The sequence below is a fragment of the Bos taurus genome, chromosome 7, assembly GCF_002263795.3.
Source record: "Bos taurus isolate L1 Dominette 01449 registration number 42190680 breed Hereford chromosome 7, ARS-UCD2.0, whole genome shotgun sequence".
In the NCBI taxonomy this organism is placed as follows: domain Eukaryota; kingdom Metazoa; phylum Chordata; class Mammalia; order Artiodactyla; family Bovidae; genus Bos; species Bos taurus.
In genome coordinates, this window is record NC_037334.1 from 44,000,428 (window position 1) to 44,016,341 (window position 15,914).

General features: G+C 54.6%; 1 protein-coding gene across 11 annotated transcripts in view; it reads right to left on the reverse strand.

Moving 5' to 3' along the window:
- TCF3 (transcription factor 3) overlaps nt 1–14,550 on the reverse strand; it is a 33,082-nt gene extending 18,532 nt beyond the window's left edge. For 10 of the 11 annotated variants that reach the window (XM_010807251.3, XM_005209299.5, XM_005209300.4 and 7 more), the window contains exons 1-3: nt 14,275–14,550; nt 12,311–12,434; nt 9,103–9,175 (exon numbers count right to left, since the gene is read on the reverse strand). In XM_010807251.3, coding sequence (XP_010805553.1) covers nt 9,103–9,175; nt 12,311–12,382 — 145 coding nt within the window. In that variant the 5' untranslated portion in view covers nt 12,383–12,434; nt 14,275–14,550. The remainder of the gene's footprint in view (nt 1–9,102; nt 9,176–12,310; nt 12,435–14,274) is intronic. The other variant, NM_001192698.1, reaches the window with a different exon arrangement.
- Nucleotides 14,551–15,914: the final 1,364 nt, after the last annotated feature.

The window sequence follows — 15,914 nt, forward strand, 5'->3', positions numbered from 1 at the left end:
TAACAGCACCTAAAGGGCTCCCGCACTGCCCCCAAGCAAGGAGATTTGAGGCTAAAGAGAAAGTCAGTGGAAGTAACACCCCACCATTTCCAAACCAAGGCTTCACTCCAACCCAACCTCTCATGAACCCCTGGAGTGGAAACCCCTAACCCCAGGGGCTTCCCCACTGGAAGGAGCTGGCCCTCAGGTGGAGGAGGGGGTCCCACAAACAGATGGTAATGCAGAGAAACAGGGTCTCTCAGGTGCAGAAGTTGCCCAGCTCCTCCTATGAATTTCAGATTCCTGACAAAGCGACAGCAGAAAGACCCTCTTCTGTTCCAGTCTATCACGGACCGGGTGGGAGGGTCTCGACTCCACCCCACCACCAAACCTAAGCTCAGAACCCCAGTCAGGAATTCCCTGCAAAAACAGGCACAGGGCAAAACAAAACCAGAATACGGAAGACAGCCATGTTCACGGATTTAGGATCGATCCCAGGAAACAGAAGGGTACCTAAGACTACCACTGTCGCATGTGCGTTCCCAAGGAAACTGCAGAGCTTGTGGGTTCCCTGGAATGGATGGAAGATAAGGCTTCTGGGAGACAGGAAACAGGAGAAACTAATAATTTTGCAGCAAATTCGCAAAAGCAGCATCAGAGGTGGGGAGGCAGAAGTGACAATGCAGAAGAGGTGATCAACACAAGAGTGGGCTCTGGGGATGCCCCCAGACACCAGGGAAGGGGACATTCTGAGACCCCAGGCATCCAGGGAGAACAAGGGAAAAATCACCCAAACTCAAAAACACTGAGTCAAAAACAACCTAGGTGCTCAAAGCGAAAGTGAGGAGCTGGAGGAATGCGCACATCTCTTGGACACCACGGACTCGCATCCCCATGCAATAACACAATCCATAGAACTGAAGCTCAGGGAGGTATATAGTGGCCTCCCTGGGGAGTACCAGCACCAATCCCATACCCAGCCCACTGCCACTCACAGGAGGCAGGTGCCCAGGTGCCGCTCACCAGAAAAGCAGGACCAAGGTGACATCAGCTGCAGCCCCTCCCTGTAGATCATCCAGAAGGAAGCACTCCCGGCAGGAGGGTAATCCCAGCACAGGCCACTCCAGTCAGGAGGAAGTGATGAACGAGCACCTTTGACCCACACGTTAAACAGAATTTAAGACACTATCCCACCAAGAGTGGGCACCAGAGTGCACAGGTGCTGCACTGCCTGGGGGACTCCCCACGGTTTCTCCCAAGGAACCCTTGAGCAGCTGCCATCATCCCCACTTCAAAGATGAGGAGACTGAGGTCTCCTAAGTGGCAGAATTAATATAACAAGAACACATGTTTCCCAGCTGGATACAAACACACAGGACAGGACTTGAAAGGAGAAATGACGTTTTTAAAAAGTGGCAATATATTCAAACCAAACAGGAGGCCAGGGGAAGGTCACTTTCCTGCAGAGCACAAAGATGTAATTTCACTTCTGGGGAGGAAACAGCCTGATCCAGGAGGAACCCCACCAGCAGAGTTGCACACCAGCACAGGCTGCCAAACTCAACCCAACAAAGTACACCAGACCCGGGTGCAAGGAAGAAAAACTACCATCAGTGTGTGAAAAGTGAGAGGGACGCAGACTCGACTTTTCTGAAACCTGAAAAGCGCTCTGGAACAAGTGACTCGGGAAGATGATCAGATGTACACAGACATACCAAATAACACCAGTGAAATGGAGAGGCCAAAACATTTACACACAAGTCTGAATTCAAGGCGCAAACTCTCACTGGAATGGAAGGTGGGTTTTTGCTGACAGTGGGCAGGACCCACAGAGAATACCCCACTGTCCTGTGTCCTTGACATTGGACAAATGAAAAGCCTGACTGCGATGAGCAGGAGACGAAGATCTCACAGCTCTGGGTCCAAGTGCCCATTCTCAGGAAGAATGACAGGGGGCCATTTCAGGAAAGCAGGGAGACCCTGCACCTCCCCAAAAGTGGTAACAGCCCAAGCCGTGGTTACTTGTTGCGTCACTGACCCAGAAATGAGCCAGTCGAGGAACAAACCCTCCACCCCCCAACCTGGAAAACTGGAAATCTCTGAAAGAACTTGACCAAAAGGGAAATTTTTTTTTAATATTATCAAGAATCTACATTTAAAAATAATGAAAACACACATTTTTGAAACCAACAAGATATGGCCAAAGTGGTCCTCAGAGGGAAATTTATAACCCTCAAGAGAACAGAGGTAAACAAATGAGACTTCAATTCAAAAGAAAAACTTAACAAAAAAGGACGACTTAACACAGAAGTAGTGGGGAATTCCCTGATGGTCTGGTTAGGACTCCACACTTTCATTGCCAAGGACCTGGGCTCGATCCCTGGTTGGGGAACTAAGATCCCACAAACGACGTGGCATGGCCAAAAAATAAAGAAAGTGAGAAAGTAAAATAAAACAATACAGAAATAGGGCAGAGAAAAGCAGTCAACTGATAAACATCAATTCCACAATGAAGTAGACTCCTTGGAAGAAAAATCAATAAACAGACACAAGGAGACTTCCTTGGTGGTCCAGTGGTCAAGACTATGCCTTCCAATTTGGCAAGACTGCCACCAAAGGGAAGGTGGGCTTAATCCCTGGTCAGGGAACAAAGACCCCGTATGCTTCAGGGCAACTAGGCCCACGTGCCACAACTACTGAGCTCATGCACCTCAACTAGAGAGCCTATGTGCCCCAACCACTGAGCCCACGTGCCACAACGAAAGATCCCATGTGCTGCAACTAAGACCTGTACTGCAGACAAATAAACAAATATTAAAAAAAAAAAAAAGAAAAAAAAGGCTGAACCCCACATGACCTGCAAAATGCAAACCTGAGGCTGGCAGATCTGGTCTGGCAGTTAAACAAGGATATAGACCAAACGCGAAATTCAGGGTGCTTTGGAGTAGAAAAAACCATTAATTTCTGGACAGAGTCAGGAGGTGGGGAAGGAGGACAGCAGGGGCCATCCTGAGATGCCCAACACACCACGATGATGCCAATCACTCATGTGGATAGTTGTATAGGACCAGAAGGAAACGCCCAGAACGTGATAAACAGAGTCAGAGAGATCTATCTCGAATCAACAGCCAGAATCAGGCCCGGTCCTGCTGACAACAGCCAAACAGCACAACAGCACACGCCTGTGTGGTTCCAGAAACACTGGCTGATGGGAAAAGGCACATGGCCTCCTCACCAGGATGGAGGAAGCCGGGTGCCTGCAGGTGGTGTACTTGGAAAACCAAGCCAAGCGAAGAACCTAATTAGGGGATGTCAGGAGGCAACCAGGTAGAAAATATGATAAAAAAGATCCCCAAACAACATTTGTTCAATTGCAAGTCATGTTTGACTCTCTGTGACCCCATGAACTAAAGCAAGCCAGGAGTCCCGGTCATTACTATCTCCCAGAGTTTGCTCAAACTCATATCCATTGAGTCGGTGATGCCACCCAACCATCTCATCCCATCGTCCCCTTCTCCTCCTGCCCTCACTCTTTCCCAGCATCAGGGCCTTTTCCAGTAAGTCGGCTCTCCAACCACAGTATACAAAGTCCTAAAACATCTAGAAACAACCCTCACTGCAGAATTATGTGACCAAATTAAGAAAAAAACAAAAACTATAAAGTGATTAAGTGCCTTATAATTAATAGTTTTCAAAGTTGATCTTAAAAACTTAATATTAAGGGTTGCAACTTAAGGGAGAAGACACCAGGTTCTTACAATGTAAAAATGCAATACCATAAAGACAAACAGTTCTTCCTAAACTTATCTATGAATTTAACATAAAATCAAAATCCTGAAAGGTTTTTTGTTTTTGAAGGGATGTGGGATGGGAGGAGATATAATTATTCTAAAGATCAAAAAAAGAATCAGCATATCTCAAAATATGTGGGTGGGAGACCTGGAAAACAAAAATTGACGTAAGACTATAAAAAAACACCACAAAGCTATAGTAACTAACACTGGGTAGTACAGAAGTAAAATATTTATATTTTTATAGCAAAGTAAAAATACAAAGCAAAAATTCATGGCTAAATGGCAATTTAGGAAATGCTCTGAGGCATATCAAACCACCAAGAAAGATTTTCTTGAGTTTATTCTGTTCTGCTGCTGCTAAGTCGCTTCAGTCATGTCCAACTCTGTGCGACCCCATAGAAGGCAGCCCACCAAGCTTCCCGGTCCCTGGGATTCTCCAAGCAAGAACACTGGAGTGGGTTGCCATTTCCTTCTCCAACGTATGAAAGTGAAAAGTGAAAGTGAAGTTGCTCAGTCGTGTCCGACTCTTAGTGACCCCATGGACTGCAGCTCACCAGGCTCCTCTGTCCATGGGATTTTCCAGGCAAGAGTACTGGAGTGGGGTGCCATGGCCTTCTCCTTATTCTGTTCTAGAACTTCCTAAATTAAAGGCTTACTCCACTTCTTTCCATTGTATCTGAAGACTGTCAAAGACTATGATTCCTCTTCAAGTGCAGCTTTGGCTGCACCTGTTTCTTATGTTTACGTTATTGCTGATTTCTGTCTAGCCTAGCTGTGTTTTACTTTCCTCTTTAACTCAAGAGGCAGACAAAAAGGAATTTTGTTATTTCCAAGTAGTTAGGCTTTTTGTTTATTTCTGCATTTTTTGGTCTTTTATTTGTAGTTTTACTGCATTCTTCTCAAGGAATATGAGGAATTATATTTTGGTCACTTTTTTTGGTTACCTCCTTTTATTATGCTTGGTATGTGATCAATTTTTATAAGAAGTGTGATCCCTATTTACAGGGCATGGCCTTTGAAGGATAGTTCTTCTAACTGAAGGTGCCTTTCAGGCCTCATTCCAGGCTTTTCATCAGTATCTCTGGGTCCAGGGCCCAAGAGTGTCTGTTCTGAGCAGTCCCACAGGTTAGCAGGTTAGGTTGGCCATGTGTGCCACTGGCCAGGAACTGCTATGTAAGTTCAATCTTGATCACTCCATTATTGAGGTTCTCTACCTCCCATTTATTTTTCATTTCTTTGCTCTCACAAAAGCTGTAAAGGCATCCTTTTCTGCCCTCCAGCGTCTTTTCCTGTATGTTCCTCAGTCTGATGGAATGAGGAACAGGTACATTCATGACCGTCACATCTGCCCTGCAGAATGGACTGTCATCTAATTCTTAAAAATTTCTCAGAAATGGCACCAAGGCTAGAACAAGTGGAAAGACTTGACAACATAAAAATGAAACCTGTAAACCACTGAGAGGAATTGAAAATCTACATCAGCAACAGTTATAAATGAAAACTTATGAAAAAGGCTGCAACACAGATCACAAAAGACTAATACCCTTCCTATAAAAAGCTCTTGCAAATCAGTAAGACCCGTATAGGGCAGGGGCACAGGACACTACAAAGAGAATACAGCATTGGGTGGTTAGCTGGGATGCTTACTAAACTCTCAAAGTTTCAGCTTTATCCTAAGTATAATGGGGGAGATGACTGCACCTGTCTCACCACCCCGGGAGGACTGAGGACTCAGAATGAAGGATCTAGGGTTGGTTCCTGGAGTACAGTGCTTGAGAAATGCTGATATAAGTTGCTGGTAAGTGTTACTATTGCTGTTGTTCAAAAATTCATCAGGCAGCCATAAAAAGGAACAAACTGTTGATCCAACAACTTGGATAGGTCTCCAAGGAAGTGTGATCAGTGGAAAAAGCTGACCCCAGAAGGCTCCGTGCTGTGTGGTTCCATGTATGCAACCTCCTCAACACAGCGAAGTTGGGAAGATGGAGAAGAGGAAATCAAGGGTTGCCAGGGTGAGGTGGGGGGGAGGGGGGAGTGGCTGCAGGTGGGAGGTCGTAGGGCAATGGAACAGTCCTGAAGAGACCGTGGGGGTGGCTTCATGGTGCTACACGTGGGAAACAACTGCACAGAGCCACAGACACACAAATGGTGCACGCAGGACTCATTAATAAACTAAAATACTGAATAAACTCTGTGGCTTGTACCATGGTCAGTCTCCTGATTCCTTGTCATATGAGAGGAGGCTGGGAGGGGGTAGGCTAGGGAGGGGCTTGGAGCTGCCCTGCACATTTCTTTACAACTTCCTGTGAATATATTGTAATTTCAAAATAAAAAGCTGACTAAATCCAAGTAAAAAGGGAGGAGGGCTCAAGACAGTGATCAGAAATTCATAAAAAAATAACCCATCTGACCAATATGCTTTTGGAAAAATAATGCTTTTGGAAATGAGCGATTGCTCATTAACAAGTTAACGCCCGCTACAGAGGCAGATTTGGAAGAGGTGGGGAAGAGCCGACCCTGGGATGCCAGAAGGACATCCTCACCATGGACACAGGTCCACAGCCAGCGGTTCTGGTCTGGAGCTTAGGCTGAGGCTGTAACCACACATCCGTGCTGACCCAGCGTGGACGCCGCCTTGCCTGCCTGTGAGGTTTGTACCAAGACTGTGTTATGAACATTTAGAAACACAAACCAGGAGAGCTGCAGAGACATGACAACAGAGAAGCCCTTCCTCTGGGGTCAGCCAGCGCCTCCTGATGTTTCTGGTTAGGGGGCCCTTGACCCTATAGTTTTTGGCACAGGAGGTGCTGCCACTGAGACAGCTGTGCCTCGGGGTTTCCCAAAAGGGAGGGGGTGGAAAAACTATTCTTATTCTACAGCCTTCTGATCTAACACAAGTAAGCCTCCGCGTCAGGTCAGCGTGGCTTCAATGCTGCCGACAGTCTAGACAGAGATAGCACAGACTGCAGGGCGGCTGCTCAGCCCACACGCCCAGAGACCCCTTCGCTGGAGACCCCTCCCCATGGCCTGGGCAGCTGCTCTCCTGGTGCAAAATGCTTTTTCGGAGCAGGTCTAGGAAAATGCAAGTGGACTTGAATGAATTCTAAGCAAACACTGAGCCAGGATGTACAGAGCGGGAGGGGAGAACCGGGCTGGCAGGACCCCCTGGAGCTCTCATCCCCTGAAGGTCACCCTGCCTGTCTGGAGGGCGGTGACCCAGGCTCAGAAAGCAGGGGGCTTCCCCAAGGCCTATCCTGCAGTTTGACCACCAACATTCATCCCTGGCATCTTCCTGGGGTCTCCAACTCCACCAGGGAAGGAGCAGGGGAGAGCCCCTCAAAGGGGCCAGTCTCTGTTCCTGGGGCTCTCGTGTATGGAGCAGGACCCCCCTTTCACCGTGAGCTCAAGGCAGACATGGAGACAGCCCCATGCCTCAGGTCTTAAAGCACTTTCATGCCCAAGGACTCATCGAATCAGCTGACAGGGAGACTCATCTTATAGATGAGGAAACTGAGGCATGCAGGCACGTCACCTGGGTCAGGTGACACGGCCTGCCCTGTGTCTGACAGGACAGCAAGGAGGGGGCCCCTGAGTTCAGGTCTTAGGGCTCCCGGCCCCATGTCCCCTCCCCCACTCCTGGCAGCACTAATGGGTTGAAACAAACTGGGGACCTCTGGGGCTGGTACAGCCACACCACACCCTCGTGGGCAAGAAAGCTTAGCCCTGACATACAAGGGGTCAAGACCAGACCTTTCCCATCCAACACGGTCAGGTGGGGCTGTAAGTGAAATGGGCCTGCAGGAACCACGGAAAATCACTCTGAAAAACCCACAGGGGGGTCCCCAGGCTGGGCCAGGTGTGGGGTGTCTTGGAGGACTTTCCTTGGGGGCTCCTGGCCCCAAGTGAACCCTGGAAAAGGGAAGAGAGTCAGCAAGAGGCCTGGGGGAAGGTGAGGGAGCCACCTCACCTTCCTGAGGAGGAAGGACAGCGCCACCTCCTCCAGGAAGCCTCCCAGGGCTTGGCCTTCTGCTTGAAGCAGGAAAGCAGCAGCACCCCCAGCTCCTGAGGGTTGTTTGGGGGGCAGGGTGGCCGGTGGGGATTTCCACACTTCAGGAGGACGCCAGCCAGCCCTGAGGCCACTTCCTCCGGCGGAGAGGAAGGCCAGTGCCGGGCAGCAGCAGACAATACCACCCCCACCTTTAGGGAGTGGGGGTAAGTGAGCACAAACCAGCCTTGAAACCCCTCCACCTCCAGCTGGCTCCCCTCAGCCACCTCAGTGGAATCTGGAGAAGACAGAAACTTCTATCGTGACCCCAGAGACGTGAAAGGACACAGCCTCCATCCCAGGGCCATAGAAAGAGACTAAAGTCCACACAGAGCGCCAAGGAGACGACCCTCAGCCCTTCTCCCCAACCGTCTCTCTGCCCACAGCCCTCCAGGGCTCCCATCTCCCTAGGGGAAAAGCCTGAGTCCTCCCCTGAGGCCACTAGGCCCTCCACGACTTGCCCACCCTTCCTCCCTCTGCTCTTCCAGCACCCCAGGAACTGTCCTGCCCGGGGGCTCGGCATTCACAAGCCTCAGTTCAGACATCTCCCTGGAGACGGCCCTTCTGCCCGGCTACAGAGTAGCTTTCCCCCAGCACTCTGCTGCCTAACCCCTGCTGTAAGCTACTTGCGGCCTGTCTGTCCTCCCTGTCCACCCTCTGTACTTGGTGCCACAGGGGTGACCATCTCATCCAGGAGTGGCAGGGACAATCCCGTGTGCACACTCAAACCCCCAGATCTAGAGCACACCAGGCCAGTCGCTCACCCCAGAGCCTGGTCTCATATACAGAAAGTGCCAAATACACACTTGACCAAGAACGGCCAGGAGCTGGGCAGGATGCGGAGAGCTGGGGTTCCACACCACACCCCTTCTGGCCTCGGGTTACCCCCTGGGGAGGGACTGGAGACCCAGAACCCACTGGGGCCAGGGAGACCTTGGAGGCCCAAGTGCCCACTTTAGCCCGGACAGCAACTCTGCGCTAACCACTGGACTCCCTCCCCTAGCCCCATGGCAGATCACAAGACCATGACAACGGCTGGTTCTCCAGCTTCCCTCAGGCTCACTGTTGCCCCATCCCACGCCTACCTGGGAGCCTGGAAACACTGCCCCAGGCCCCTCATCTCCACACCACCTGGTGGGCCTGAGCACTGCCCCCGAACACCTCCTCCCTTGGTGCCTGGTCCACCAGCCCCCCACAGTAGCGGTCCCGGGCTGCCTGGCCCACCCTCCAAGAGGCGATCTCCTCCCTCAAACACAAAGCCGGGAGGCAGTGGGGTCCTCCTACCTGAGCTTCCAAACTGCGTCCCGGCCAGGGAGGCCGGCCGGCTCTTACCGTTGGCCACAGGCAGCGGGAACATCTGCAGGGAGGGAGGAAGAAGGTAAGTGGGGATCACAGCTCTGCCGGGGTCCTGTCCCACTGGTACCCCCACCCCCAGGGAGCACATCCCAGATCACGGTCACCAATGGGATTCGAAAACTCCTGTTTACCACTTTCCAGAGATGAATTAACCTATGGAGCACTTGATATAATCCCTACTCTTAGAAAGGATACACTTTTAAGTTCCAGCTTTAAATAAAAGTGATCATTTATACCTCAGGTGGATCCCCAGGCATTGTTATTCCAGCCTCTGACCCTGACCTTCCCTGACCAGCCTGGCTCCATCTCTCCTTGTGTCTGACCCCACGAGTGGCAGGGTGAGGGAAGGACACCCAGGCTCCACTGCCGGGACGGGGAGGAGCCCCACATTCTGGGCTGTGCTCCGAGGTTGTACCCCTCCCTGCCAGTGACTGGGCAGTTCTCCTGAGGGTGGGGGCACCCAGTGTGGGAACATCACCCCCAACCCCCACCAGCCTCCCCACTCACTCACCCAAACCCACAGTGTTAAGTCCCTCAAGATTAAACAGCTTAGCAGCATTAACTGGGAAAACCCAACATCAACAAACCCTTGTGCCATAGAAAAAAACAAAACAGTTCTGCCCTGCCCCAAGGGTCTGAGTTCAGAGGTTCTTTTTGTGCCCCAAGTGACTCAGACTGGCCTGAATCAGGGATTAGGACTTAACTGGGGAGCGGCTTGTGGCCCCCCAAACCCTCCCTGGCCAACCAGGTGGTGAGGGTGTGGGATCTGTGGGTGTGACTGTTGGGGGTAGCATCATGAGCCTGGGGAAGGACCAGGAAGGGGGTCTCTGCCTGCACACCCCATTCTATAGAACGGGAAACTGAGGCCACAGGCTAAGCTGGCAGGGTGAGTGCAGAGGCTCATGGCAGGTGAGCACCCAGGCTGGATGTGGGTTCTTCGGGTTTGTGTCCCCTCTGGGGGCAGTACGGTGTTCACTGGACCCAGGGCCTTGTCCTTAAGGTGGGCTCCTTTCCCGCTGGGGACCCTAGGCCTGCGCTGGGGGAGGGGCAGGTCTGGGGGTCATCAGTCAAGCCCCTCCGGAGGAGCAGGGGCTCAATTCTATTTCTGTTTCATCCTCCAGGGTGCCGGGGGGCCGCTGACGTGGCACTTGCCACAGGGGGCACTGGGCCGTGTCTTGTAGGCGCTTCATGTCTTGTGATCAGCCCAGACAGGCCCCCACACTGCTCAGAGCCTCAGTGTTTCCTTCGGTGAAATGGGACTCAGGGCTCAGGACGCGTGGGCTGTTGTGAAACCCAAGCGCACGTGGGCATGCACAGGGCTCAGAGGAGTACAGTCGAACCACTGTGCCAGCGCCTGCCCACAGCACCCTCCCCAGCCCCCAGTCGTTCCAGACCATCATCAGGCTGGGGACAACCTCAGGCCCACCTAGGGGACAGCGCTCAGAGCCCACATGCACTCAGGACCACCCATCTAACAGGAAGCCCCTGACCAGGAGGACATGGATCCTAACAGCTGGGGGCAGCTTTCTTCTCTGGTGTTTAAGTGACAGTTACCTCATTTCCTTCACATGGACCTGCCCCAAAGATATGCTTCCCTTTGAAATCTTTTGTTTTAGTCGAAATTAGGTTGTTTTAAGAAAACAAATTAAGTCAACTTCTATGGGGCAGGTGGGAGGCAGAGCTGTGAGCCGCAACCGGGGCTGTCTCTGGGCCTCTCCCCCCATGATGACAAGGAGGGTGAAAAAGATCCAGTTCTGGGTTTCCCCGGAGGATAGACACTGGGCACCTTTCCCACTCCACCTCAGTCTCCTTATCTAAGAAGTGGGTTGCTGGCTCTGAGCTGGTGGGGGAGGGGGCGGTCTGGATCCTCCGGACAGAAAGGGGAGGTGGGCAAGTGGTTAGGGCTGTCGGGTGGCAGGGGGAAGGGGCCACCCCCTCCCCTGACCCGTAAGCTGGTCTGTTCCAGCCCAATAGTCTGTGACTTGTCAGTTTAACAAAAAAACAACTGAGTAGCACCCCTGGTTACTCACCCGCGGAGGAAAAAATAAAACGGGGCTTAAAAATACCAGCCTGGCCCTTCCGGAGCCGCGGCCGCTCTGTCCCGGGGGCTGTTTTTCCGCAGGGTGGCTTCAGCTTAGGGACTTTTGTTTTTGACAGACCTCAGTGGCCTAGGCCTTGTACCGGCAGATGATCAAATTCAGACCGAAAGAATCAAACCAAAATGGTGCTCAGTGGGGCAGGGAGAGGGGCAGGATTTAGGAAGTCCACACACAGTCCCCAGGTTTACTTCTGTCACAGGCAGCCCACCTTACAGATGGGCAAACCAAGGCCCCCACTCCTCCAAGGGAAGCTCTAGCTTCCAGCCCCCACCCCCAGGCCTGTCTGAGCTATGTGACCTCTGGAAGCCAGCACCCTCTCTGAAGCTCCATCCACCTGGCCAGGGAAAAGGCTGTGGCTGGTGCAGCACACTGCCTAGGAAGTGTAGGGACATCCTCTGCCACACCCCACACTCCCATCCCCCCAAATTCCTGTGCATTGCTCTCAAGGTCTCCGGTCACTTATGACCCCAGCTCCTGGTGACACTGCGCACTGGCTTTCATGTGAGTAAATAAATGAACAATTACACGTCCACTGTGTGTCTCCTCTAACCACTCACAGAAGGCCTCCACACGGGGCACTGAAGCATTGGGCACTCCCATTTTATGCACCGACAGTGCTGTGAATAACCCTGATCACACCATCCTATAGGTTAGAAGCAAGATCACTGTCAAGATCACTGCATGCCTAAAGCAAGCTGGGGTCTCAGGGCCGAGCCTCCACAAGGAGGAACTGAGGGCCCTGGGCAGCCCCACCCTTACTCTGGGCCTTAGTTTCCCCAGCTGTAAAGGAGTGGGCTGGACCCACTCTGTGCCAAAGCATACAGTTGGGTGACAGGTGCCCTGAAGCTGCACCCTGTTGTAGGGGTGTCAACCCATCCATTGGCAGCTCCCCAAATCTCCCCAGCCCCACCTGGGGTCCTTTGACCCAAACAAGTTTGAGGTCCAGATACTGGAGATGTTTTTGGTAGTGGCTTCTTCCCATGGTCCTGGGGCCGTGGAGAGCTGGGTGGAGAGGAAGGGTGGGTAGGGTCGCTCACCATGCTAAAGTCCAGGAGGTCACTGAGCTCCTTGTCCGTGCCTACAGGCGCCATCCTTTGCGACTGGTTCATTCTCCAGTGGCAACGAGGGGCCGGGGTCAGGTCCTTAGGCCTAGAGACAGCCCTGCGTGGTGGCCACCACAAGTGCAGGCAGAGGGGAGGAGGAAGGAGAGAAGAGGCATGAGTGAGGACGGCCGAGGTGGACAGATGGGGAGGCTGTTTAAGAGCCCCTCTAAATGCTTCCAGGGTCTGGGTCCTTTGCAGCCAGGATTCCGGGATTGGGGCCCCTAGAGACTCCTCCCCAGGGCCATGGGGGAGTTTGAACAACGGGGTTCGGGCAGCACAGAGCAGATCCCCTGAACTCCCTCAGCGACCACCAAGGAATCAAGTTGCAAATGTTACACTGAAGGCGAGGAGGAGTGGTCCCTTCCCAGATCGGTCAGAACCCGCCCCTTTCCCCGCCACCTCTCCTATTATCCTCCCACCCGCACGCTTCCCACCAGCCCCGGCCCCGCCCCCGCGAAGGAGGAGGGGCGACCCGGCCCCGCCCCAAGGGAAACTTGGTGACCCCCCCCCCAACAGCTGTCAGAACACGTTGAAGGCCTGGTCACCCCCAAATTCAAAGCAAAATAAATCCACAAGTAAGACTGCGAAGCCCCCTTCCTGTCCCACGACTACACTGGCAGCGGGGGTGCCGCGAGCAGGGACCGACCCACAAAGCTTCCCACCACGAAAAACAACCGAACTCTGAAAAGAGAAACACCACCCTAGATTGTTTTATTGTTACGATGTATCCAGCAATTATTTTTAAGCAACTTTGAAAATATCTCTTGCCCTGGGGGAAGGGGGTCCCAAGACCCGAGTCTCCCCCACCCTACAAGGTCCCTAGGGGCTCCATTCTAGAATAAGGGGGAATCCACCTGCCAGGCACCATCCCACACCCAGAAGAGAGAGGAGAGCAGGTCCCCGTCCCACAGTCACACAGGGAAGCCCCTCCAGGGCCTCCTCCCGGGCCCCCAGGGGGGCGGGGGCGGCAAGCAGAAACCGTGGGGGCCACGAGGGAAGCTAGGGTTCCGAGGTCGAGGGAGACCCGACTTCAGAAGCGGAGAAACCCCCGCTTTGTTTGCCAACTGGAGACGGGTGTGAAACGGATGCCCCGGCGCACCCCCTCCCCCGCGAAGCTTTTTCTTTTTTGGAGGGCGTGTGAAACTGACTTTTTTTTTGAGGAGTACGAAACCGCACTTCTTCGTGGGGTGGTTGAAACCGATTTAAAAGCAGACCTGAGGGGGGGCTGAAACATGCTTCTCTGGGGGAGCTGAGATACTTCCAGGGTGTCACGAGGACTTTTGGGGGCTCGAAGCCACTTTGGGAAGAGAGGGGAAGGACCGTCGTCCTCGGGGCTGGGGGGGGAAGGGGGCCCGGGAAACCAATCCCCACCCCACCCCCCGCAGCCGGTGCGGGCGGCGCGGCGCGGCCCAGGAGCCCTTTGAAGCTCGGGGCGCACCCGCCGCCCGCGCCCGCGGAGCGCAGAGCAGATGTGTCCCCCAGCCCGGCCCCGGCCCGAGCCCGCAGGCGCGCGGCGCACCTTCCCCGCAGACAAAAGGACGCTCCTTCTCCCTCGCTCGCTCCCCTCCAAACTCCGCCGCCGGCCGGGCCCCCGGGGAAGGGGACGCCCGCGGCCTCCGCGCCACTGCCCCGCCGCAAAGTTGGGCGGCTCCGCGTCACCCCCGCCCAGCTCCGCAAACTTTCCCGAAGTGCCGGTCGGCGGGGACGCGCGGGCCCGAGCGCGCTCTCCACGTCGTCGGCCCCCTCCGGCGCGCAAAGTTGGAGAACAATGACTCCGGCCGCGCCGCCCCCAGCCCAGCCCGCCCCCGCCCGGCGTCCCCGGATCCCGGCGTCCCGGCGCCGCGCGGAGGGGCCCGGTCCGCTGGGCACCAAACAGCGGAGGGTCCCAGCGCGCTCACCTGCTCGGTGCGGCCCGGCCCGCAACGCGCGGGGGGCGGTGGCATGAACGGCCCCCCCGGACAAAGAGGCGTCGCGGCCCCGAGGGGCGCGCGTGGGCGGCGGCGCGTGGCCCGGCTCCCCGCGTGTCCGCCCCACGGGCCCTGCGCGCGGCCCTGGAGTTGACGGAGACGGCGTGCGAGGAGTCCGCGGTGCCCTCCTGCCGCGTCGCTGGGCTCGGTCCGGCCCGCTACGCCCGCGGCCGCTGCCTCATCTTCCTGCGGCGGGAGACATGTTCCGCCCCTTGCCCCGCGCCCCGCCCCGTCCACGCCAGGCCCCGCCCCAAAAGCCCCGCCCCGTCGCTTCTCGCGGAGCCCTCCGCCACCGCCTGCTCGCCGGGCCGCCGCCGGCCGCCCATACGCGCACGCTAGACGCTGCTGCGGACCCGCGGAGCCCGGCGCCTGGAACGGGAGCGCCGGGGATCTGTCGACCAACGGCGGGAGCGCGGGGGCAGGAACTATCTTTCAGCGCGGAGGCGCACGAGAGCTAGGCTATACTTGTGACGCAAGTGGGAAGGGCCGTGAGATGGAAAGATAAGGCGGAGAGGCCGGGGCCAATCGGAGGTAGCGAAAGCATGATTGGCAAGGCTACCTGCCGTTCGTGGCTAGGCCCCGCCCCCGCCCCGCCCACTTCGCTCGGCCTAGCGAAGAGGCGGGACTCTCCGAGCTGAAGGCCGCGAGAAGCTGTGGGGGGCGGGGAACAGCTGGTGTTTTATTCTCGGGTTTGCGTGGCCGCCCGCACAGTCTCTTCGTCTTGGTCGTATCTGAGTTTCTAGGTCTGCTCCCTAGTGCTGGGTTTTGCGAGCGGGCATCCTATGCCCGGAGAGAATGAATCAGACCTATTTTTCTCTCGCGGCCATGGCTGTTAGCTCCGTTTCAGGTTCTGAGAGTTGCGCGTGGAACCCGCTCTGTGCTTCTGACTTGCTGGTTGCCTTTGGCTGCCTGAGACTCAATTTACTCATCTGTTAAATAGGATTTGGGCCTGAGTTTGAGCTGGACTGAGACCTCACAGTCTCAGCTGCAGTTCTGGGGTCGAAAAGAGTCGGATACAACTGAGCGACTGAATTGAACTGAGCTGAGACCTCACAAAGCTTTCTGACTCTCTGTGAGTTCACTTAGATCCCAAGTTCACCCCACAGCCAGGAGCTCTTGAGCTTTTGGGAACCGTAGACCCTACAGAATGGAAATAATAATTATTATAAAGGAAAATGAACACACTCTAACACGATTTATGCCCCCACCCCCACCCCTGTGTCCGCAGAGATAAAATCAGAGTCCTTTCCAGGCTGAGAAGAAGACAATGTCCCCCTGGCCCAAGTGGCTCCAGCCACAGTGGCCTTCAGAACCTTCCAGGCTCACTCTTACCTCCAGGCCATTGCCATGGCTATGCCGTCTGCCTGGAAGGCTTTTCCACCCCATCTGGAGCCCCAGTTCCCCACAGTTCAGGGTGGTCAGGGAGGCCCTAGATCCAGAGAGCAGGACTGAAAGCAAGGGAGAAAAGTGGGAGCCCAGGGGGAAGGGGAAGGGGAGACGACTCCAGAGCAGGAGGGAAGCTCAGCCGGCTCCTAATAAAGCCTCTTCCTGCTACATGGGGACCGGGCTGA